General features: G+C 38.8%; 2 protein-coding genes across 2 annotated transcripts in view; one reads left to right on the top strand and one right to left on the bottom strand.

The window, feature by feature from the left end:
- Positions 1-12,760, top strand: part of mfsd2b (MFSD2 lysolipid transporter B, sphingolipid) — a 73,094-nt gene extending 60,334 nt beyond the window's left edge. Inside the window, exons 10-15 of the mRNA XM_020918487.2 lie at positions 4,531-4,614; positions 4,705-4,788; positions 6,124-6,233; positions 9,748-9,891; positions 11,478-11,654; positions 12,444-12,760. Of these exons, the coding sequence (XP_020774146.2) occupies positions 4,531-4,614; positions 4,705-4,788; positions 6,124-6,233; positions 9,748-9,891; positions 11,478-11,654; positions 12,444-12,492 (648 nt within the window). The 3' untranslated portion in view covers positions 12,493-12,760. The remainder of the gene's footprint in view (positions 1-4,530; positions 4,615-4,704; positions 4,789-6,123; positions 6,234-9,747; positions 9,892-11,477; positions 11,655-12,443) is intronic.
- Positions 12,761-12,808: 48 nt separating this feature from the next.
- On the bottom strand, positions 12,809-26,600 carry wdcp (WD repeat and coiled coil containing). Its single transcript, XM_020918485.2, has 4 exons — positions 26,532-26,600; positions 23,443-25,333; positions 20,532-20,652; positions 12,809-13,769 (listed from the first exon to the last, which is right to left on the bottom strand). The coding sequence occupies exons 2-4, from the start codon at positions 25,330-25,332 to the stop codon at positions 13,591-13,593; spliced, it is 2,190 nt and encodes a 729-aa protein (XP_020774144.2). The 5' UTR covers position 25,333; positions 26,532-26,600; the 3' UTR covers positions 12,809-13,590.
- Positions 26,601-26,710: the final 110 nt, after the last annotated feature.

Raw genomic sequence — 26,710 nt, 5'->3', positions numbered from 1 at the left:
ACAGATAATAAGTGCTCCACTGTGTTTTTAAACTCCATACACCTTCACTAGAATCATTTGGATCATTTCAGCTCTGGAATTCCCAATCTCAACTGAATTAAAGGTCAAAGAAGCTGTTCACTTAAAAACTAACATGTAATGACATCACAAATTGGAACAGACCATTTTGAGCTTTGGAGATGTAGACAGATTAATAATAAAGAGTTACTCAAACATGTGTGAATGAAACAAAACACAACTCCAGGTCTGTTTTTGGTGACATAACACAATTCTAACAGTCAGTTTTGTGTAATACAGGACCTTTAAACTAACCATAGATTTAAATGATTCTTGAATGATTTTTGGCCATGCCCCCTCCTGCAAGTCTGACAGTAATGAGTATAATAAATGAACCTGGAGCGGCGTTCAATGTTGATTCGATCAGAGCAGAGGAGTTCTTAGTGAAAGCTTTGATTTTAAGCTGCTGTAAGTCGCTGTACTCCAGAGAGCTATTACACCAACAAGATTACTGTCTATTGTCACTTTTGGACTAACGTTTCACCAGAGAAGCCCCAAAGCTCTTTAAAGTACAAATGAAAAAGCATTTAATGGTGGCTAAATTAAGGGTATGTTTTATAAGTGGTTTTGAAACTCTATTATCCTACCATATTTTCTTTATAAATGCTATCTGGGGCATCATTATTTGCACTTTTATAGAGTGAACCACTTTCTGGAATTAAGTACAAGCGGAATATTGTATTTTTAGCTCTGCTTGTGTTTAAACGCCCATGTTACGCTCTTTTCTGATCTCTTTTATAATGCCGTGTTTTATTTCATTCACACATTCACACCTGCATATTTAGGTTGAGATTTTCTCTCAAACAGAACACACTCTGCTCCTCCTTGTGATGTTATGTGTCTCTGGAATTGCTAATTTGTACTGAAGTTAATGTAAAAAGGAGATATTAACTTGAAAACTACCACTACATGACATAGTAAGGTGGGACAGAGCATTTTAAGCTTTGGAGATTTAAGGATTTACCATAATTTCCAGACTATTGAGTGCATCTGAATATAAACTGCGTCAATAAAATGTTAACAAAATTTTAAAGTTGTACATATATAGACCACCCCTGAATAAGCCGCAGGTGTCCACATCTTCAAGAATGTTTTTAACTTTGGGCCGTCTGCTTTTATCGCCTTTGAAAGCTTTTGTCATTTTTTTTTTTTTTGCATTGACTCAGTTCGTCACGCTGCCAAAAGTCAAAAGTCTCACTATCGGCTCATTGATGCCAACACCAGCAGCTCGATTTCCTTCTTCTACAGCCACATCAATCGCCGTTAAGTTAAAAGCTGCATCATCTGCATTTCTTCGTGTGTTTTCCATGAGGAGGGTGTGTGTATGAAGCCCAAAATAACCGTTCAAAACACAATCAAACGAGCATCTTCCTTGGAGCATCACCCCCGTCTCTCCCAGCGCTCTACTGTACATGTCTCCTGCAGAAAGAGTCTCTGTCCTGTCTGTATCATGTCAGTGTTCTGCTCCATATCCATGTGTCAGTGTCTCATAGGATTTCTGCAGATTCAGTCTTCACTCACCTGCATTTAACGCATACAGGCTATTAAGACGTATCCCCCTCACTAATGTTCATTTAGCATCATAACACCGTTTTATTGTTGACAACATCACTAACTAACGCTGCAACTTCATGTTAACTCTAGATCCATGTTTTACCTGCACAGACAGTGGTGTTTACTGCACTCAGGCTGCGTGTATCCACTGTGTTACCAAACCATAGACTGTATATATGAATGGACAATGTGCCAAACAAAGAATCCGTCCATATATTCGCGTCGTTGTATATGACGCAGGGTTCAAAGTGTAAGAAAAAAGTAGCAGGTTATAGTCCAGAAATTACTGTATTGTAGTACAACGAGTGTAGACATATTTATTTATATGTGTGACTGAAATAAAACACAACTCCAGGTCTGTTTTTGAGGAGGTAACAACATTATAACATGGCTTCAAGTTCACATTAGTCAGTTTTAGGTGCACTGTGTAACTTTTCTAGAAGGGGTGCCCCACACCTGTTTGTTTCCATGGAGATATTAATACTTTGCCTGAAATATTCCACAGTTTTTCTTCTAACATTATTGATTTACAGTACAGGTATTTTTTTTTATTTCTTACAAATACAAGTTTAATGCCTTATTGTGGCTCATTCCAGGCAAAGCAATAACATCTCCATGGAAACAAGCAAGTGGCATGTACTGTGTCTTTAAATATGAAATGCTTGAAAATTCAAAAGCAGTTTAAAAAGACAAAAGACGGGAACGTAAAACTTAAAATTCAAATGAGAAAACTTTGGAGTCACCTTATAAAGTTAAGTTTAAAGACGCACTATGGGACTTTTCAGGCAGAGGGTCCATTAACTAACGGTCTCCATGGAGATGTTGCTTGCTTGCTTTGCCTGGAATGTTCCGCAGTATGCCATAAAACGTATCTATGCAAATTACAGGTGTTCTTCTTAAAAACACGCATTCTCATAGTCAGTGTAGTCGCCTCTCCACAGATCTGACTTGGAAATGGGTACGTTTAATGCTGTGCTGTAAAAAAATCCAAGCAAAGCAAAGACATCTCCATGGAAACGAGCAGTTGACGAACTCTCCACCAGTAAAGTTACGCAGTGCAACTCAAATTTTTCAGATTGCCAAAAATAAATTGCGAACCTCTCCTGTCTTTCTTCATCTTTTTTATCGCTAAGGCCTATATATTTTTATTTTTTCAGCCTTTCAAATCTTGTAGGTGTCACTTGTCATCTGTGTTGGCACGTCATGGGAATAAGTCTCACACAAAATACTGTCAGCAGCTCCTCGCAGCTAGTATCGCGCGGTGACAGTGCTGAGCGGAGCAGATACCAGAATACATGAATGATTTAAAGAGCCTGTGACACTTTGGACGACTCATTTCACTCATTTTCACGAAGCTAAGATAATTGGATTTAAAAGTTTGCAAAAATTTTAATCAAATCTCTCCCCATTTGGCAATTTTGTGGTTTATAATTTTGCTTTCTGATTGGAAATTATGACATTGCGCTACGTAATTTTGTCAAATGCCATAGAGTGTTTAAAAAAGTGGACTAAGGGAGTGTGACGTCAGCCATAATGTTCTGCTCCAGTCAAATGAAGCTCACTGAGGCTGCGGTTAAAGGAGCTGAGTTCCATTTTAGGAATAGAAATGTATTTACAGACAAAATAGTGAAATAAAAACAGCAGGATCATATAGAGCGGGTTAATATGAACATTTTAAGACCAAAATGTCGAAGCTCACAGCAGCAGTTAGAGAGAAAGGGGCGAAACGAGTTGAGCCAGTGTTCTGTCGAAATGGGCTACCCGCAACCTAAATCGACAGTGACGTCTATCGATTCACGCTACCCCGTTGAAATAAGCAACCTTACGATTTTCCGTTCACAGATGTATAGATAAAGTCTACAATAAAGTTTAACCTTGACCTGACCTCCGCAGTTTGACAACATATTTCTTTGAATTCTAGAAGTGGGTTTGATGCTGTTTGCACACTGTGATCGCACTTTATAGTTATGGCAAATTTCAACTCATTTATTTGAATTTGTGTAGTTCATTTTGACAGTTTATGCTATAAAGTAGGGCTCTGATTAAAGGGAGCACATATTGACAGAACAATTTATCCACTGAATAATTCTCCACTGTAGAATCACCATTATTCAGTCATTTATCTGAATTTGGATAGAGGTAGTTCATTTCCACAGGCCCATATCTTCTATCAAATAAGTCTCCCACTATAGAAGAGAAAAAAATGACTGGAAACACTGAAATCTTTATATTAAATAGCTTTAAATATACAGTATAATATTTAATGTTTATATCATAGGCTACAGTGTGAATTTCCTATTATAACATAGTGATCTTTTATTTATACAGCGCCTTTATAAACAAAGTTCCAACATTTTCTAAACATGGAAACAAAATAAAATATGATGTAATGAAAATGATAACGATAAAATCAAATATTAAATCCAAACTATTCAATCATCTAACATAGATATTCTGCTACAAATCTCACATGCACATGTTGTTGTTTACATGCTTAACTGGTCAAACCATACAATAAAACCAATACACTTTTAAAATGTTACTTGTTAATCCAGCTCAAATCGACGACATTTAAACTGTAAGAGTGCTTAGGGTTTGTGCGCCTGAGCAGTACCATTAGGGAGCTCAAATGGACATGTAGTAAAAATCAACAGGACACTGGAATATTTTGTGAAATTAAAGTTTGAAAAGTAAACAATTGTGCATAGATTATTCCTGACTTTCCCCAATAGCGGAGTGTTATCAATATGTTTTAGAACTGAGCTCAAGTTTTTATAATGTTTTTTTTCCAAGGCTCCTTCACTACTACTGCTTGACTATACTATACAAATATTTTCCACAAATACTCTCCCACCAAACAAAACAATCCATGAAAACCTGTCATATGTATTTAACTTTTTGTTTGTCTTAAATTTTCAGCTGGTACAGAGCAACTTTGTCCTTTTCTGCACCTACGCAGCCGATTTGAAGGACCACTTTCAGAACATAGTGCTCACCATTCTGGTTAGTTGGGGTTTTCTTTATCAAAATGGATCTAAAGTTATTTCAATTTGTGTCAGTCCATTTGTATTTATTTTGTCCATTTGTGTGCAGGTCTCGGCAGTCATCAGTATTCCTCTTTGGCAGTGGTTTCTGGAGAGATTTGGAAAGAAGACAGCAGCGTTTTGTGGCATCACTGTAAGAAACTGACTGATTAATTCTTTCATCTCAGTGATTCAGATAAACAATACAAATATACTAGTGTAATACTTTGCACTGACATCATGCTGGGGGTGTTCGAACGTGCAGTTACCATGGCGACACAATGCACACATTAGCAAATACTGCCATAAAAAGCATTAAGATTGTCTGAAAACTCAACCGTTTATGGTCTTGTTTAGGTGTTTGATGTTGAACAAAAACACAGAATTTTTATGTAAGCAGGGTTGCCTCAACACAGATCTGACCTGTAACTTGTGCTTGTGCCAGCTTGTCTCCATGGAGATAGAGAGAATTAATGTCATAATCAAAGCAATAACATCTCCACTGAGACAAGCAGGTGGCGAACCATCAGCCAGAAAAGTTACATAGGGCATTTTTAAGTGGCCCATCTCATGCAAAATCAACTTTTCAGAGCTTTCTACCTTTTAAGAGTGATGTGTGGCACTTGTATATGTCGCTGAAGTGGTTTTTAGATTGATTTTGTGTTTTTTTTTAAACAAATTGCAGCGTATTTCTGCCACCCTCCCACGTGACAATGAACTAAATCTGCTACAACGATGATGCGGCAGATTCACCTATGACACGTTTGATGTAGCAGAAAGCGCTTCACACCCGCCCCCCTCCCCTGCTCCACCGCCTCCACCCCTCCTGCACATTGGCTGACAATTCCCACATGAACACCTAAACCTAAGCGAGTGTATAAGCTCATTGTTCCACACTGCAGTGAACACAATATAATAAGTTTATCTACTAGTGTTTATTAATACTTTACCAATCAGTAATGTTCAGCTGATGTGGACGCGGTGCTTGAGCTTTGTGCTTCTCAAAGTCCTTGTCTGATTCCGGGTCCAACACATGCGGCTGAACCATGATGAATAAAAGTTTATTCCTCCCACTATCAGGGTGCACACCTGTCTCCCCCTCCCTCCCTGAGATGAGCAGTAGTCGCCTTTCATAGTTCCTGGTCTGTGATGCCTCCAAGGAATCAGTAAGATTTCATAGCTATTGTGTAATGGATGTTCCAAAACCCAAATTGTACAAAAATGTGCAGAAAATACAATGTGAAAAGAGTTATTTTGCATGAAATGGGCCCTTTAACTAAAAAAAGTCTTGTTCTAAATAATACATTTTACTTGTCAAGTGAAATGTACTCAAATCAAGATAAAACTTTATTATCTCAAGTCATTTTAACTGAGCGAGTTACTATTTGCAGTGTAGAATAAGTGTTATATTATTGTAAAGTGGTATTCTTTAAATGAATAACTCTTATCTGAGTAATAAATCATTATTTTCTGTGTTTTCTTTGTGCAGTGGATCATGCCGTTCACCCTGATGCTTGTGTTCATTCCTAACGTGGTGGTGGCCTATGTGGTGGCAGTGTCTTCAGGACTCAGTGTGGCTGCTTCTCTCCTCCTGCCCTGGTAAGACTTTCTACAGTATAACATATTTATTTTATTATGCTAGAACGGTTTACATTATCACTTTTGGATAGACTAAGCAAAATCTTATGTAATCTTTAGTCATTCCATTTCAGGACCGGTGTTGTCAAAATACTAAATGTTCATATTAAAGACAAGCTTGATACTCAATACCAGTTCTGATATCACAGTGTTAACTAAAAATGCTCTAATTCCAATACAGATCAAAAAGACTGCTTCTGTATTTGTGTTTTAAGGTGTATTCTTTTTTGTCTTGACTTGGTCCTGGTTCAAGCCCAGTTTTGTCATGATGTGGTCTTGGTTTGGTCTTCTTTCAGTCCAGGTTTTGTTGCCACCAGTTCTTTGGATTAAGTCTCGTCAAGGCATTTTAAGAGGAAAAAGTAGCGTCCTATATTATGCAAAATGGACTCTTGTGAGTTTTATGCCATGTTAAAATGTTGTTACCTCCTCAAAAGCAGACCAGTTGTCTTTTGTTTCATTCTCACATGCTTTAGTAATGTCCAAACCTCAAAATGTTCTATTCCACTGTCTTGGCTTGGTCTTGGTTTAAGCCCAGTTTTGTCATGATGTGGTCTTGGTTTGGTCTTGGTTTAGTCCAGGTTTTGTTGCCACCAGAGCCTTAGAGTGCACTGCAATTTAGCTTTATCTTCCTATTTATTTTCACCACAATTAAATTCAAAATAAAAATACTAAGCTGAAAATCGCTGTACCTGATTTTGACTGTCTTATAAACATGAAAAACAGAACGAGTTCATTTTAAACAGTTTGCAGTGGTCCAAAGTTATTCCTCATTTACCTCTCAGAAACCAAAGTGGAGTCTTGTCATTGCCGTAATACTAACAACAACTATCATGCTAATGTGCACTTCTACCTCTAAGTAAACTTTCTTTGGAGATGTCACTTTTCATGTTATTTGTGTATGTTAAGAATAGATCCTTTGCTATTATTTATGTTACTAGCCAGGGATGTAACAATAACCAGAATATCGTGATATTGTATCGTCAAAGTTCTCATAGTAATATAGTGGACCATCACAATATATCGAATTACAAGTCTCTTTGCTTAAATTCATTGTTGTGGTGCAGCAATAGCTAAAAAAAGACAGAGAGAACTACATAGACCATGACCCTTTGCTCCATTTGAGTGCAAAGTACAAGAAGAAATAACAGTTTTAACACTTTTAAGTCTTAGTTATTTGGATTAAGTCTTCTTACGGACTTTTAAGAGGAAAAAGTAGCATCCTATATTATACAAAATGGACTCTTTTGAGTTTTATGCCATGTTAAAATGTTGTTAGTTCATCAAAAACAGACCCAGAGTTTTTTTTTTGTTTCATTCTCACATGTTTGAGTAGCGTTATATCATTTTTTATCTCCATCTCCAAAGCTCAGTATGTTCTCTTCCTGTGTTCCGTGCCCTTTAAAAGATCCTTATTTTCATTCAACCAATTACCATATGGTTCTAACTTTTTTTTTGGTTTAGTTTGTAACTTCTGCCCGTCGACCCTGGTAACAAGTAGCTGATGTCTTTTTAAACATTAACAACTTAAGGGAGTGTTTCTATTTATTTACCATGTGTCTCTAAGGATATCCCAGCTCTTCCTTCATCTCATGGGCAGGCCCTAAACCCAAATTACAGAGCCATACAGGGGGCATGTTTATTTTGGCAGGGCTGATTGTTTATTCTGCCTATACCGCCTTAAGCTTCATCTCATCATGATATTAGCCCTGTAATTTTGGTCTACCGCTTTATAAGTACAATTCACAATATCAGCTGCTACTGTCTGCTTTAGTAATTAGTTTAAAGAAAATAGAGGGCAAGTAGAGGTTAATTAAAGATGCACTGTGTAATTTTTTTGGTTGGGGGTCCGTAACGTGCTTCTTTCTATGAATATGAAATTGCTCTGCCTGGAATGTTCCACAGTATGACATTAAACAGCTCTGCTTTACTTTACTTTATTCAGTTACAGATGGTTTTATAGCTCAGAAATACCTAGAAAAACAACATTCTGACTGTGAGCGGGGTCGCCTCTCCAAAGATCTGACCTGGAACTTGGTCTGATCTTGTCTCCATGAAGATAGAAAGGTTTAAGGTTTAATGCCATTCTGCGAAACATTCCAGACAAAGCAAAAACATCTCCATTTGACGGACGTTCCACCAGAAAAGTTACACAATGCACCTTTAAAGATGCACTGTGTAACTTTTCAGGTGGATTGTCCTGCCCGTTATCATGAAGAAGTTATTGCTTTGCCGAGAATATTCCTCAGTATGGCATTATATTTACTTATCTTGCATTTATTCAGCTATACGTGTTTGTTTTTATTGCGCAAAATACCTTGAAAAACATGTATTCTAGCTGTGAGTGGGCTTGCCTCTCCAGAGATCTGACTTGTGACTTGGCCTGATGGAGTCACTCGCTTGTCTCCATGGATACCGTAGAACATTCCAGGCAAAGTAATAACATCTCCATAGGGACAACCAGGTGCTATTATAGCTCTACAATACATAGAAAAACATGCATTCTTACTGTATGCGGGGCTGTTTCTGCACACATTTAATGCTATACTGTGGAACATTGCAGGCAAAGATATAAGATACGTATTTACATGTGTGAATGAAACAAATCACAACTTTAGACATGTTTTTGGTGAGGTACCAACATTCTAACATGGTTCAAAGCTCACAAGACTCAATTCTGTGTAATATAGGCCCTTTAAGGAGGACCATTTTGTATTTTTTCTTGAGTTTTAAGACTTTTTTGGTGGCATTTGCTAATGTGTGCATTGAGTCACCGTGGTAACTACAGACTAGGGCTGGGTATCACTGAGAAGTTGTCAATACAATACATACCTCGATACATAGGCCACGATACGATACATATCTCGATACAGTGAGTTTACGATTTGATACAGTTCAGTTCGATATATTTCAAATCGATTCAGTACAGTTCATTAAAAAAAAAAAAAAGCCTAAATCATGATTGTGATACTAAAAGTCTTTGTTAAACCACTTCTTGTGCAAAGTTCATATGAAACACAAACTTTTGCATTTTGTCTTTTTTTTATTTTTTTTTATTTCACAAATTGAAAAATATAGTCTTACAGGATTTTTGTTAGATAGTAATATCCTCCTACCCGTACCATAAGTATACACATATTCTCACATATAAATAAATACATATACATACACATATACAGAAACACACACATTTTAATCATCAAAACAGTGAAAATGTCAACTGTGTCCCATAAGCAGCAAAACTGTAGCTGTAACAAAATAATTTAGTGAAATATACCAAAAAATACTCTTGGTAATATATCGATTCTATATCATCACATTAAACGATACGATATATTGATATTTCGATATTTTTGCACACTCCTACTGCTGAACATTCCACCATAGACAACCATGCAGATCTCCCCAGCGTGACATCACCGCACAGTATCACTATCCCCATCCCTTACATGTTTTTTTGCGTTTGTGTTTTCCGCAGGTCGATGCTTCCGGACGTGGTGGATGACTTCAGACTGGCCAACCCCTTCGCTCGAGGCCACGAAGCCATATTTTACTCCTTTTACGTGTTTTTCACCAAGTTCGCTTCCAGCATCTCCCTGGGGGTCTCCACGCTCTGTCTGGAGTGAGTTAAAGCTGTTTTTTCTTCAGCTGACAGTCATTTGTGGATAATGGCATCTCTTTTAAGTATTTCTCATTAGGCCCTCCTCCTGGCCTCATGTATAATGTACGAGCTTTAAGGTGTTGACTCTGCTTGTTTGAAGTTGCAGTTGCTGTGTCAGTTGATAACTTGGCATCACGCAACGGCACAAAAATCTATCTATAGTTTAAAGGTGCATTATGTAACTTTACTGGTGGAGATGTCATGGCTTTACCTGGAGCGTTCGGCTGTATGCGTTACCCTTGCTCCGAAATACTTTAAAAACAGGCATTCTTACTTTGAGCAGGGTCTTCTCTCCACAGATCTGACCTGTAACTTGACCTGTGGTGTCCCCTGCTCGTCTCCAAGGGGATAGAGCAGAAAAGTTACATAATGCAGCTTAAAATGGAAGCAGAGGGCAGTTAAAATGCCATTGCCGAATAAATATTTATAATTATAATGTTATTTCCCAATCAAAAACAGACCTGGAGTTTTGTTTTGTTTCATTCACACACATTTAACAGACAAACCCTGCGCATTTAAGCTATTTAGGCAGAAAACGCTCCACCTTGTGATGTCATGTGGTAATACAGGAAGTGCTCCACTGTGTTTTTATACTTAAACACACTTTCACTAAAATCATTTGGATAATTTCAACCCTGAAATCGTAAAGAGATTGGAAATTCCAGGGCTGAAAATATCAAAATGATCCTAGCGAAGGTGTATGGAGTTTAAAAACACAGTGGAGTAATGCCTGTATTACCACATGACATCAGAAGGTGGAACAGAGTATTTTCTGTATGATATTTTTTCTGTTTGGTATTTTTGTGTGAAATCTGCATAGCTATAGGTTTAATTCACGCATGAACAAAATAAAAAACACAAATATACATTGTTCTTACAGTCTCTTCAGCATTTTTTATGGCAGATGCCCTTCCTGGCTGAAGTGCTTTGCCCAAGGACACGTGTGTTTGCTGTTTCAGAGAGATTTGAAATGGGGGATTATCTGGTCTAGTCTAGTCTACAGTACTTACTTCTACGTATTATTTTGAAGTCATTTGAATGTATTTTCAGCATTTCTGTGGTAAACAAAATAAAGATGAACATTTGGCCAATAGAGTGAGTTATATTTGATACATGTTGATCAATACATACAAATGATTAAAAAGTTAAAGGGCACTTCTTCTCTCAAACTGAAAACACTCTGTTCCACCTTGTGATGTCATATAGTAATACAGAAAGCACTCCACTGTGTTTTTAAACTCCATGCACCTTAATTAGAATCATTGGGATACTTTCAGTCCTGGAATTGTCAATCTACTGAAGTAAAAGGTAGCTGTTATTTTGGAAACTACTGCTTCATGACATCACAAGGTGGAACAGAGCATTTTAACTTTGGAGATGTAGACAGACTCATAATAAAGGGCGACTTAAACATGTGAATAAAACAAAACACAACTCCAGGTCTGTTTTTGAGGAGGGAACAGCATTCTAACATGACTTAAAGCACATGAGTTCATTTGAGTTCATTTTGTGTAATCTCTAAATGGGTATCTATTGCTTCGCTGTAGGTTCGCTGGTTATGACACTGGAGCGTGTAAACAGCCGGCCCCCGTGGTGTACACCCTGAAGCTGCTCATCGGCGCCGCCCCGGTGGCCTTCATCGTCACAGGGTTAATGATCCTGCTACTGTATCCGATCAGTGAAGATGTGAGACTCAGGAACAAAGTGTGCCTGGAGGAACTACGGTGAGAAGAACTGACCCCCTGACCTATGATATTTCACTGGAGGTCTGACACATGTTTGTTAGCTCCTGTAGATGGGGAAATGTAGACCTTCTTTAAGACTGACTAGATTTACTCAGACTCAGACAAACTATATTGGTACACAAGGGAAATGATTTGGACACAGTAGCTCACACATCACAGTATATAATAATAATAAGAGAAAAAATATATAAATAGTGATTTTTTACGGCTAAACTACTAATTCATCTCAGATATACAGTATGCACTTCCGCAAGCTGTTGGTTTTTTGTTTGCCTGTTTTCAGTTCTGTGTCATTTTTTCTTTTCATACAAAAAAAGCATTGAGCTCTATTCATCTTGTACAATTTTAGTTGTAAATTGCCTTTGGCTCAATAAAAATGTTATGATAAATTCTAAAATAGGACAAAAATAGCAAGAGACTGGTGTCAAATAAGGGATAATTATATCAAGGTGTATATAAAGGTCAAAATAAAGAAAATATACAACTATAGTAATACAAATATATCTCTCAGCTGTATACAAGAGGTCGTAAAGAGAAAACAGTGCAAAGATGAAACAGTGATTGACAGGGCATAGGGTTATCTGTTACATAAGGGTGAGCTGTAGAGTTAGGAGATTTAGGATTATTGGTCAATTTCTCTAAATGTGGAGACAGTAGACCATACTGCACTTATTTTGCTCTCTGTCCTATTTTAATTAAACTGAATAATAGTTTTATATTTTAAGGCTGTATAACATATTCTAATGATTTTGTGTTTATCTTTTCCAGGAAACAGAGCATAAGCTCCAGAACCATGGAGGACCTGAACCACGTGTGAGGAGGCCACAGACACAAACCTGTTCAGCCCCGAGCTGGAAGCTGTTGAATAGTGTATATTACACTGGTACCTGCATATATTGTTTTAATGTAAACATTTCTTTTTATTTTCTCATTGACATGTACTGTATAGTAATCTTGGATATATATATGAATTTTTAATTTATATAAATGAATGTACTATTTGCTGTGCTCAGCTCTACAACACTATTTATTTATGAATGGTCATTATAAAGGGTGATGAGACAATAAACGTTGTAGAAACTGCATGAGAGCCTTGTCTGTTGTCCTACTTCAAATATCCACACACCATAAACTTTGTACTCAAAATACTTTTATTTACATTTGTTGTAGAATACAATATTATACATATTACATTCTTCCAGAGGTGCAGCCTCTCAGTGCAGCCTTCACATTTCTGTTGTGTATTGCTCCCTCTAGTGGACAAAGTTGAAATTACGCACAGACGTCAGCATAAACCATGTTTTTATATGGCTATTTTGTAAAGGATCATTTGGCCAATGTAAAGTAAATACTGCAATAATATCAAAATCTCTACAACAGAGTGTGGTGCAGCTGCCACCATAATTAAACAGAAGCATCATGTAAACATGCTTTGTGCAAAGGCAAAGGTCTAAATCAGTACAAAACGTCAGATGTGTTCCAGTGACTGACATGTTTTCATAGAAAGTATGAAAGAGGAGAAATGCACCGTCAGAAGGTCAACACACTGTGTTCTGTATCATGTGTAATAAAACTGATAAATGAATAATGGAGTTACAAAACCAAAACCTCACAGTAACATCATTATGGTGCATGTAGCTCAATGCAACAAAACAATGCATTTTAGGCCCTGAAGTTTAACATTTGATTTGTTGAAATACATAAAGCAAAGGAAGACTCTGTGATATCTTTTCACTGATGATATAATAAGTTGTGTTCACACGAGAACATTTTTGGATCATAAGTTTTCTACTTCATTCAAAAACAGTAAATCTGTCATAGAATTACATAAGCCCCTGCTCTCCATCTCAAACTAATATTCTACAACATGAAGGCAACCTATTATAAACCAAATCATAATGATAGATTTTGTAGTTTAAGTGCAGGTCTCTGTGTTAGAGCTTGGACTGGGCGCCGGGCTGGAGGGACAGGAAGTATCTGGTGTCCGTACGTTGGATTTCCTCTTCCCGTTTCTCACAGTCAGTTCATCCTTGGATTTAAAAGTCAGTGGAACAAAACCGTCAGGGTCTGCTACAAGTACAATCCATAACGGCCCTGGAAAAAACAGAACACAGACACACGTTTAGGGCATGGATCTATTAAATCTAGGGGTGCAAGTTGTAAAAAAAAAAGTTATACATAAACACAAATTGAAGTGGCATTGGCTGGTGCATATAATCATTATCATCTCATAGGCCAATGGTGCAGATTAGCAGTACCTTCTCACTACAGAGTTTGGGTGAATAAATAAGGCACAAAAGTGGAAAGCAACTTTAAATGTCTAGAAAGTATTATACAAGACTAATGCATTATTATTATTATTATTATTATTATTATTATTATTATTATTATTATCTAAACTAAAGGATGTTGTTTGAAATCCCTTAGTTGTCCAGTGAACTTAATGAGTGGTGGAACATATTCACTCCAAAAGCTTTGTGCAGTTTTAAGCAACCTTTTTCACAGTCAATCTCTTTTTATTTATTTATTTAAAACAAGGACAGCGCACAGAAAACATTAAACTCATAGCTCTATGCCAGATTTAACTACAAGCTCCTTTCAATCTGCAATAATTGGACAGGTAAAAAATACATTATTATTTAAATTATTGATTATTATTATTATATAATATTATAATATATTATAATTATTTACATTTTAACAACTCTAACAACAACATTTCATCAGTAACAGTGTCTCCTTAAATTCATCATTAAACATTTAAAACAGGGGTCTCAAACTCAAATTACCTGGGGGCCACATTAGATAAAGTCTGAGTGAGGCTGGGCCGCATTGAGTATTCGATAAATAGCGGTTGCACGGGAATAAAAGAGAGAGAAAGAACAACATGCAACACACTTTATTAATCTTTAATAACAGTTCAGAATATGAAAATGCATTCAGATCGTAAGTTTAAACTAATACGTCTACTCTTCTTCTTTTGCCTACTTCTTGCTGGTTGAAACCTGGCTACGCTTCATCTCGCACAGCTGAGAGATATTTGGCTTGCAGGAGGAAGCATATGAGATCCTCAGGATAGATTGAAGATGCTCATCAGTGAGCCTTGACCTGTATTAGGTGCTTTCACACCAACAGTATTTGGTGCGCACCAAACGGTCCATTTGAACCAGAAGTGGTTAACTCGGTTCGTTTGCCTTGGTGTGAAAGCGTCAATCGGACTCTGACCCGGACCAACTCAAGTGGGCCGAGACCTCAAAAAAGAGGTGGTCTCGTTTCGCTTGAATCCGCACCTCTGGTGTGAACGCGAACCCGAGTCCAAACCATAGACAGCAGGTCCAAACGAACTATTCGAAATGCATCATGGGAGAAACGCGTCTCCTTTGCCTGTAATGACGCGCTGTACGATTCCAGCGCAGTAACAGATTGTTGTCCAGACGCAGCCGCGATTCATTTTCGAATTATTTTACCAACAATGGCCAATAAAGAGAATGTAACACACGAAGATCAGAGCAAGTATCAGTGTGCGAACGTGTGGCTCCAGAGTGAGTCAAAAATGGGGGTGTGTATTTCTGTTCAGGACCTGCACAGAGGTCCCCGTGTTCCCCGTAATCATGTAGGAACCAGCATTTGTTATTTTCGGCTTTAATTAACCAAATAATTTTATGGCAATAGGCAATCACCCATTCAATTGATTCACCTTTAAAAAATGTCCGGCTTTTAGCCTAGTGTGAGAAATACAGTCGGACTAGATCCAAACCCGAGTCCCGAACCAGCAGGAGCAGCTTCGGTTCTGTCCGGGCTCAGATGACGTAGAGCGGGGAGTGAAAAGCGCTTTCCCCGGGAAGAACCAAATGCGCGGAGGACGGACACCAACTAAACTGGATTCACGCTTCTGTCCGGATGCTTTGCACCACCTCGGAACCAGCCGCGGTTCTTGAGCGCGGAGGACAGGAGCAGCAGCGCATTCTCACTTTCCCCGCATGGGACCAGCACGCAGACGGCGGAACGTACCCGCTCAGACCCAGTCATTGCGCACTGGTCTTGCTCGCCACCGTCTGGAACCAGCACATGGAGGACAGAGCCTTCGGACCATCTGACCAACGCACTTGTAGGACGACAGAAGACCAAGGACCAGACCCCAGCCCCGTCCTGAGGAGCTGCGCGCTACTGTGAACGCTGTTGGCCTCTGCTGTTACCCGAACTCTGGGCTAATGCGGTGAGTTTGTAGAAAGTTCTACATGTTGCTGTTTTATGAGTTCATGGTGATAAGATGAGGACGGCCCGCGGTATTAACAGGGAACATCAGTATTGGTTACTGGAGGTATCGCTGTTCTACCGGGATACAGAGGCTCGTTAATCGGACCAGTTTTGGTTCGTTTGCCGGTGTGAAAGCGCCACACTGGAGTGTATCTGCTTCTCGTATGTCAAACATGGATGTTAGACGCTTGTTTTTGCCTCGTAGTTTTTGCTAACATGTCGCCAAGCCTCTGGAATAGATCAGTGCAGTTTTGTGGTGCTTGCATATTGATGGGACAGCTGTGTTTGCCGCTGAGTGCGCGTGGATTTCGGCGACGCAGAGGTGGAGCTTGGTCATCGTGTTGCCAGCAAGTTACGCACCGAGTGTTGAGCAGGTAAACAGACTGTCAGTGTCTTTTTATTTCTTATTAGCCCCTCCAATAATGGTCCCATACTTATGAACAGGGGAATTCCGTCAGCGCCTCCTCTGCTCTGATACTGTGGTTGTGGGAGCGTAAAGTGAAGTGCGCACACATGTACCACCACGTGTGGTTTGTTTTGATTCTTCGGTGACGCCTTATGTGCACGTGTACTCATATTAACAGATCCACTTAGACTCGTTGCTTCACAACTGCTGTAAATTGAGTTTTGGGATGTAAACTGCGCTAATAATCTGTTGTGAATCTGTATGGGCACCGATTGCAGCTTCATCTGTCAGTGCGGCCCGCGGTAGAGGGGTGGGATTGTGCGTACATCTACCACGGGCCGCACTGACATTATTCTTTGGAATTAAGTGGCGGGCCGCAAAAAATCCTTCCGAGGGCCGCAGTTGGCCCCCGGGCCGCGAGTCTGAGACCCCTGATTTAAAACAATCAAAATGAATTAATTCTCATTTCCATGAATACAAGATTTCAATTTCATCATTATCTTCTACAAATTTCATTGTCATCAAAATCCTCTAAAATGTACATTTACCAAATTCATCAGTATTATTATCCTCTAAAAGACTAATAATTCATTAACAACATGACAACAACATGATTAAAGGGCTTATATTATGCTATTTTCTGATCTGTGTTATAATGTCATTTCCTCATCACAAACAGACCTGGAGTTGTGTTTTGTTTCATACACATGTTTAACTCACAAACCTGCACGTTTAGGCTGAGTTCTTATCTCAAACAGAAAGCATTCCAGTCTTGGACTGTATAAAGAAGTGGACTAAGCAAGTGTGACGTCACCCACGGCATTCAGCTCCACTCAAATGAAGCGGTTACGGGAGCGAACTTGGAGCCAGGCCCCTTACTATGAATAGGATTTTTTAAATGGACAAAATAGCTGGAAAAACAAACAAACAAACAACAACAACAAAAAAACAGCGGGTTAATATGAACATTTTAAGACCAAAATGATGAGGCTCAGAGCAGCAGTTACTGAGAGAAGGGCGACTATATTCCAATGTAAGTCAATGGGAGCCAGGGTCAGTAGCGCCCCGATGCTCACTTCCTATTTGGAACATGGCAACTAGCGCTTTAGCTACAGAGGAGGAAATAAGTATTTGATCCCTTGCTGATTTTGTAGGTCAGCAAAACCTACAAATTGTGGGTGCATTTGTTTTCGAACAATTTCGAACAATTGCACCAACAGTTGTCCTCTTAGCACCAGCTTCTTTGCTTATGGTTTTGTAGCCGGTTCCAGCCTTGTGGAGGTCTATAGTCTTGTCAAAGCTGTCAAAGGACGTCAGGGACAGGAGTCTGATGGAATGACTGATTCTGTGGACATGGGTCTTTTATATAGGTGACTAGTTCAAACAGGAGTCTAATTCAGGGAACGAGTTGATTAGGAGTGTCTATCTGGTCTGTGGGAGCCACAACTCTTAATGGTTGGTAGAGGATCGAACACTTATTTCACACAAATGAAATGCAAATCAATTAATATATTATCTATAATGTGACCAATGTTAAAATAAACCTTCCATTAAAATTACAGACTGTTCATTTCTTTGTCAGTGGGCAAACCTACAAAATCGACAAGGGATCAAATACTTATTTCTTCCAGTGTATGTCCATTTATATACAGTCTATGGTTTCACCTTGTGATGACATGTGGTAATACAGGAAGTGCTCCACTGTGTTTTTAAACTCCAGACACCTTCACTAGAATCATTTGGATCATTTCAGCCCTGGAATTGCCAATCTCTACTGAACTAAATGTAAAAGGAGCTGTTAATTTCAAAACTATGACATCATGACATCACAAGGTAGAACAGAGCATTTTGAGCTTTGGAGATACACAGACTAATAATGCAGGATCAAATATGTGTAAATTAAACAAAACACAACTCCAGGTCTGTTTTTAATGAGGTAACAACATTATAAGAAGGATTAACGCTCACAAGAGTCAGTTTGTGTAAGGGACCTAATAGCCCTTTAACAAAAAAATGCAACTTTAGAGATACAGTAAATGAAGCAAGCAAGTATTCAATTAATGGCTGTTAATAGTGCAGCCCTATCAGCCCTTGGAGAGCTTGCTTTCTAGTTTTTAACACTATTTTGGAGCCTCGTGAGTCCCAGGGCAGCTACAAAACACTACAGTCTCTTAAAGCAGTAAGCAGCTTTTGTCTTAAACCTTAAATCTCACTAGGCTTTTAATCACTTCTATAAATAGCCCTGACACAAGCAAAAGAACAATAGGACCACAGCAGTATAATATAGTAGTGAATCTTTGGATATTTGAAAGATTACATTATAATAAAGCCCTATTTGGCACAAGCTACTCATTAGTTTCCTCCCACGAATGGAGATCAGCTACAGCCTTTCTAAAGAGGTTCCTAGAAGGATTCCTTAAGAGCAATTACTCCATTACCTTCTGCACTCCGCATCACAACAGAGCGAAACTCACACGTCCAGAACCAAACAGAGCTCACAGAATCCATCGTTACAAAATAAACAACCAGCTACTCTAATCCAGGGCCAGAAATCGCACGGTGCCACGTGATTCGATACAATTATCACGTGAGATTATCATAAGTGTGTACTAATCGATATATTGCACATGATACTCTGTGAGCTATTGCTGTTTTTAAAGAACCAAAGACATTTTAGCTACAATATTTCTTAGTTTTAACCACTACTTGTTAGGGATGTAACAATAACCGAAATATTGTGATATCGTATTGTCAAAAGTCTCACAATAATATCGTGGACCATCACAATATATTGAATTACAAGTCTCTTTGCTTAAATTAATAGTTATGGTGCAGCAATATAGCTAAAAAAAAACAAAACTGCAAACTACATATACCATGATCCTTTGCTCCATTTCAGTGCAGATTACTAATACATGAAAGAATAACTGTTTTTAAGCACTTTAAAATTAATTCTTTAGATTATGAGACAAAGGCTTGTCAAGGCATTTTAAAAAGGAAAAAGTAGCATATTCACAATTTTGTTAGCCTCCATAAAATATCACAATAAATATCGCACTGTAAGATGTGTACCATGAAAGTATCGTAGCGAGAAATGTGGATATCGTTACATCCCTACTACTTGTGCAAGCTTAATATGAAATAGACCAACATCTATTTAATCAGCAAAACAAATTATATGTTATCACGCAGTTTCCTCATCACAAACATACCCGGAGTTTTGTTTTGTTTCATTCATACATGTGCATATTTTAGTTCTTCTCTCAAACAGAAAACACTCTCTTCCACTTTGTGATGTCATGTGGTAATACAGGAAGTGCTCTACTGTGTTGTTAAACTTCATACACTTTCACTAGAATCATTTGGATGATTTTCAGCCCTGGAATTGATAATCTCTACTGAATTAAATATGAAAGAAAACATGAAACCTACCACTGCATGACATCACAAGGTGAACAGAGCATTTTGAGCTTTGAAGATGTAGACAGACTCATAATGCAGGATTATTCAAACATGTGTGAATGAAACAAAACACAACTCCAGGTCTGTTTTTCATGAGGAAACAAACTTATAACACGTCTTACAAGAATCCATTTTGTGTAATATTGGACCTTTTTACTAGCCAGGCTAGCGCCACCTAGTGCCTCCGCTCTATTTAATTTCTCACCAGCAACTACGTCAGGAATCTAAATACACTAAACGGTTTGCAAAAACTGTGGAAGTGCAAGTTCAGGCACCAGCCAATCAGCGAAGAGCCATATATACAGTGTTGTCAACGATTCCTGAAATCGAGGATTTAAAGCCAGAACAAAGAGACGTTATTGTCCTTCTTCCTACGGGATTTGGGAAAAGCTTAATATACCAGTTAGCCTTGTTAGCGGCGCATTACATACATGACTACAAAATAGCAGCGATTGGTTAAATGATAAAATGTGCACACCTACCATTGAACGAACAAAATCTATCACTGGGAGGTCAGACAAAGTGAAACCGGCTGATGAATCAGGCTACCTTTTTACTGGCAGTAACTTAAAAAATGGTTATCTACATAAGAAACCTACTAAGACATTGACAAGTGTAATAATCACAGTTAATGGTTGTCTTGATAAACTATGAAATCAGTCCATTAGCCTGAAGCCTTGTGCAGACTCTAATATCTAACATCTGTGGCGAGCATGTGTTTTTGTCCTCACCATACATCATCTCCACTATGGACAGACTGAAGAGATCCTGCAGAGAGCGCAGGCACAGCTTTCCATCACACAGCAGCACCGGCCTCCTCTCGTCGATGAACACGTTTTCAGACAACTGCTTCTGCGAAAACAAAGTCAAGACGAGACAGGAGGTGAAACAGAAGAGTCTGACGTCTGGTTGCAATATTCATCAAATCTAGCACAGCACACTTCAATGGTTTCTGTGATTTATATATTACTTGTTCAGAAAATAAAGGTTTATTTTCTGATCTATGTTATAATGTTGTTTTCTTATCATAAACAGACCTGGAGTTGTGTTTTGTTTCATTCACAGATGTTCATTCACACACAAACCCTGTATATTTTGACAGAGTTCTTCTCTCAAACTGAAAATACTCTCTTCCACCTTGTGATGTCACACCTTCACTGGAATCATTTTGGATGATTTCAGCCTTGGAATTGCCAATCTCTTCAGAATTAAAAGTAAAAAGTATCTGGTAATTTGACAACTACAGCTTCATGACATCACAAGGTGGAACAGAGCATTTTGAGCTGTACAGATATAGACAGACTAACACACCAGGATTGCTCAAACATGTGTGAAATAAACAAAACACAACTCCAGGCATGTTTGTGAAGAGATAACAGCTTAAAACTTACAGGAGTCAATTTTGCGTAATTTAGAACCATTAATCAAATTTAGAAATGTGGTTTCAATTACTGCTCTATTCAAATTACAAAAAATTTAATTAACTTCTGTTCAGAATATGTGTGCTTGTTCTAACCCGCAAAACCTGCAGCAAAGCCATTCATTAATCTGCAAAATATATTAAATAAAAGTGTCATAAAACATTTCTAATGCAATGAAATGAAAAATGAAATGAAATCAAATATATTAGGTCAATACTTTCTCTACATTATTCAAACAGCCCTTCTGGTATAACACTTGCGTAATGATAAGTAGATATGAAAACCTTCTAGTTAAACCTCTATAAACATACGATGAAATACGTGAGTTCATTTGTTAAGCAGGTTAGCAGTATTTCAATCTTTTCAAATCTGCTCAAATGTGAATGTGCTGGCCTTGGTGGTGTTCAGTACGTGCACTGTGAACTAAATCTGTATGGTAAATGATTTTTATACAACGCTTTTCCACCATCAAGGCACTCAAAACGTTTCACATCAAGAAACACTCACTCATTCACACACACTCATACACACACACACCGCCAACCGTCAGATCGGTGGACAAACGCTCTACCAGCTGAGCTACTTTTTCTCCTAAAATTCAGACTCTAATTCAGGGGTGTCTAAACTTTTTCACCGAGGGCTGCATATAGAAACACATTTGTAGCAGGAATGTAACAATAACTGAAATATCGTGATATCGTATCGTCAAAATTTTCACAATAATATCATGGACCATCACAATATATCGAATTAAAAGTCTCTTTGCTTAAAATAAGAGTTAAGGTGCAGCAATAGCTAAAAAAAAGACAGACGGAACTACATAGACCAAGATCCTTTGCTCCATTTCAATGTAGACTACAAGAAGAAATAACAGTTCTAACACTTTTAAGTCTTAGTTCTTTAGATTAAGTCTTGTCAAGGCATTTTAAGTGGAAAAACAGTTAACAGTTTTGTTTGCCTCCACAAAATATCGCAATAAATATCATACTATGAGATGTATATTGGGAAAATACTGTACTGAGAGATTTGGATATATTGTTACACCCATAATCGTGAGCCTCCCCACCATATCGCAATAAATATCGTACCGTGAGGTTCATACCGTGACAATATCGTATCGGGAGACTTGGATATCGTTACACTCCTAATTTGTAGTGAAAGGCCGTGGACGGGTCTTCAATACAGCGTCTCTCTCTCTCTCTCTAAATTCATTTTACAGAGCCACAACACCCTTAAAAAGTCTTGTAGCACTAATTCCAGGTTTAATTTAGGTCTATATCACAATGCAATAAGATTATTTAAGTTATTCACGTTACACATTTCAATTCTACGTTCCCCCAAATTGTAGCTTTAGTCTGGAGCTGTTGCCATGAAGAACAATAGGGTCCCATTGGATGATGCTCTAATCAGATAACCACTGTCTTAATCTGATACCTGCTGATTTATCTCACCCCGGCTGGATTTAAGCGCTCTCACTCTGTCGATACCAGATAGTTTCAGCTTTATCTAATCTGTGAAGTCAATATAATGGCTGCTGAAAGTGTGGAGCTTTAAATGCAAATTATATCAAAGGGCCCATGTTACACTAGTTTCTGATCTGTGTTATAATGTAGTTTCCTCATCATTAACAGACCTATAGTTGTGTTTTGTTTCATTCACACATGTTTAACGCTGTATTTTTAGGCTGAGTTCTTCTCTCAAACAGAAAACACTGCTGTTCCACCTTGTGATGTCATGTGGTAATACAGGAAGGGTTCCATTGTGTTTTTAAACTTCAAAACCTCATCATTTGGATAATTTTAGCCCTGCCAATCTCTATTTTATTTATCCAACCCTCAACAGCTCAAATCTTAGTGAATTTCATTAAAAGTGTTAAAATCTCCCCACTATTGTCAAGAAATTGTCCCCATGATAAATACTCAGCCCCAAAATATATAATTCCAGTTTTCATATATTGAACGATAAGTCGATATTGTAATTATCGTGACAGGCCTAAATAAAACACTGCAATTTATTTTTCAATAAGCTGCTTTTGCCACTTTATAAAAAAATTAAATGATTGATTAACAAATTTACTAAATGCTAAAATTTTGCACATCTTCAAAACATTGATACTTAAATGTTACGCAACAGAATTTTGATGGAAACACTGATTGAGGCTAAAACAAAAATAGCAGTTTCAAACATGTATAAATATAAAATACAGTTTATAACACATTACCTGGCATGTGACATTGACATAAGGAGGTTCTGTGTAGTGCGGATAGACACTTTGCGCCTTCTTGCCGTTTTGCGTGAAGTCTCTCATTTCTGCCAGACACTGCTGTACGTCTGAGAAACGTGTGAACAGCCTCTCCATATTGTGCACCAGCTGCTCCAGGGCCCGCTCCCTTTGGATCGATTTCTTCTCCGCCACTGAAGTCTGCTCAGCTTGGACTTTATCTGATGGGTCCAGGCGCGGAGAACTGGCCCTGCTCGAGTCTCTGCTAACCTGCCCGGCGACCGCCAAGCTGCTCAGACGATTCACCTGCTCCATATCGTAATTCTCCAAAGTTATGGAAGAAGAACTGGACACTGCTTTGTCAGAAGATCGGTCGGAGAAGTCCACGGAGCTGGTGACGGGGCTGGGATCACTACTACGCACTTCTTCAATTAGTCTTCTTCTGTTGGCAGGTGAACGGACTAACCCCCCTCCCGGTAAAACCAAGTCTTTAATCCTGGTTGGTCTTTCCCTATCCTCCTTAGAGATGTGTTCGGAATGCCTTCTAATCCCCGTAGGAGTGGACAAACCTGGACTGGACGTACTGGGACTGTCTGTAGGTGGAGTGCTGGGAATCTCGCAGTCATTTAAAAGTTCCTTGGCAAGAAGTCGTAGCATATATTTATCGGTGTTTGAAGCAGGGAGGAAAGCAGGATCGTTAGCCTTCTGCCTGCCAATCATGAGTAGGAGCATTTTGTCATTAAGAAAACACACACCTTTTGGTTTGTCATTGGCTTGAAGAGAAATTTGTTGTATATTGGGCATGGCAGATGGAGTTATGCAATACACAAGCACCATGTTAGAAGTATTGGAAGCTACAGCAACAGTGGAGCCCCGAGGGTCAAACGCAACGATGTCAGGAACTAAAATCCCCGGGATGCTGACTTTGCGTGTGGTGGTGACTTTACGCTCATAAGTTACTAAGATGAGGTGAGAAGAGTCCAGGCCAGATCCGGTAACGGTGTCTCTACGACGGAGGTGAAGGAGGGGGCTGGGGTCTGAGCGGCGATGGCGTGCCAAAAGGTGAGTGAGATCGAGAGGTCCGGTGCTGGGTATAAATGACCTCCTCCGATCAAAAACGCTGTCTTCCTCGGATGTCTCTTGGTTCTGGAGCGAATCCGTGACTTCGTTTGGTAAATCGAACGACATTCCAGCGTTCAGTCCACAGATTTTATCCAAAGGGAGTTCGGTGGCGACTGCAACTTGTTGGTCTCCTGTGGACTCAATGGCGCAGACATAGCCACCGACGTCAAAAATAGGGCAAAATGAACATGCTACAATGCTTTTCTGAATATCGTTCCAAATATAAGAGTGTAACGCGCTGCCTACAGCTACAACAAGGCGAGTACCATCTTTAGTCCAGCAAGCACAATGGATAAGACCACTTCCTTTAATATCCGCTTTGATTCTCCGGTTGTCGACACGAACTGAAAACAATACAGAAGCGTCTCTCTTGGTCAGTACCGCTAATACATCTAGTTTAGGATGCCAAACACAGCCCTGGGACAGCAACGGGAAAGGCTCACTCATCTCACAAGTTTGAGTACACAAGAGTTTATTCTGCTCCAGGGTGCTGAGTTGGAGTTGCCATACGGTGATGTGTTTCTTATGCTGAACAGCCAACAGCGCCGGGGAATCCAAGCAGCAAAGAGGACCCCAAAACAGGCCGAGGACGTGCTCAAACTGTCCGATGACGTTAGTGTCCCCAAATTGGACTTCTCCATTGACAAAATACAAGGCAGTCAAGCACACCTGTTTACCATCAGTCCAGGCTATTCCATGCACGGGGTGGATAGCTTGGTGTAGCGTGTTGAGGCCGGACCTAAGCAGCTTTGCCTTTCCAAGATCCATCCTGTTGGGAAAGGGAAAAGAGAAGTTACTCACAAACTTATCATATCTTATACAGACTACTTGCAATCTAAATATCACACAACACAGGAGATGTTATTGCTACCTATGAAGATTAGGAATAGCAAAAGTGTGGCGTGTCTCCTTCAAAGTACGTGCTTTAATCTCCCTCTCTGAGCCGAGGAAGCTGTGACGAACACTGATAGCTGCTTACGTTTGAATGACCTTAACAACAACATAGGTCCAGTGCTGAGCTGGGAGCATTATCATTACAGCGTGTGCAGTGGGTGTGTCTTGGTATCAGCACTCTGTATACTGTCAGATTTAATTAGGACAATAGCAATCACAGCTCAGAGGAACAGAGTAATGAATGAATACATAAATGAATAAATGGTGTGAATAATGACAGTTTCATTAAGATAAAGGTCTGAAGTGTAATTAGATATTTATTGCACATTAATAAATGGCACTGGGTAGTTTTGCAGTGTTTCCCATTAATATAGGAGCCCCCGCATAGTCTAATTTTCAACCTCAGATTCTAAAAGCTGAGCAAAAAACTGGTAAACCAAATTATACTGTATGTTTGGAGTGATACCATTATTAGAGGTAACAATTTTTAATCTGTAATCGGCACTTTTTAATGAGTACAGACAATAAGTGGCATTTATACACCAAAATACTGTATTACATCAAATTATTCAAATGTGTTGGATAGCTCGTACCATATAGTCTCAGTATAAACCTGCGGGAAACACTGAGTTTGGTTATAACGGTGCGTTTTTACGCGCATGCCAAACTTGGTATAACTATCTGAAAGGACTGTTTATGTAAATACACCTGATAAAATTAACATAAGGGTTGAATTAACAAATTAAATACACAATACTGCACGACAACTGTACACTGACAGGTTTTGTTTGGCATGTACGTGTGCGTCTTTATGCGCAAACCTAACTTGCGGCACTGAGAGTGGTTCAAGTACATAAAATACAATTAATGGTAGCGAAAACGGCATAGATTGTTATGAAGGTTAATACGAACCAAAGTAGAAACCACAGACTGTATGATAGAAACAAACTATTTTGTAGTTGCAGCGTGCAGGTATTCTGAGACTTTGGATAAGCGTATTACTCGCCAAGAGGAGTTGACAAAAATTTCACGTACGAACAATGAACATGAACAAATAATTCTAAATATATTACCGATAGTTTATGTTTTGCCACTTGAAATCATCAGTCTGAAACGCTCCCACGCTGTTGCTACTGCGACCAAATAAACCGGAAGCAAAATGTACACGTGTTTGGTGCATTATGGGAGATGTAGTCGAAACGTGGTAAAGCCTTTTGACCGCTTGATGGCGCTGCGTAAATGCTTTTACTGT

This window comes from Boleophthalmus pectinirostris, unplaced genomic scaffold, assembly GCF_026225935.1.
Source record: "Boleophthalmus pectinirostris isolate CB_2022bp ecotype Guang Dong unplaced genomic scaffold, ASM2622593v1 HiC_scaffold_13, whole genome shotgun sequence".
In the NCBI taxonomy this organism is placed as follows: domain Eukaryota; kingdom Metazoa; phylum Chordata; class Actinopteri; order Gobiiformes; family Gobiidae; genus Boleophthalmus; species Boleophthalmus pectinirostris.
The sequence above is the reverse complement of the archived record's forward strand: the minus strand, read 5'-3'. Positions and strand labels throughout refer to the sequence as shown.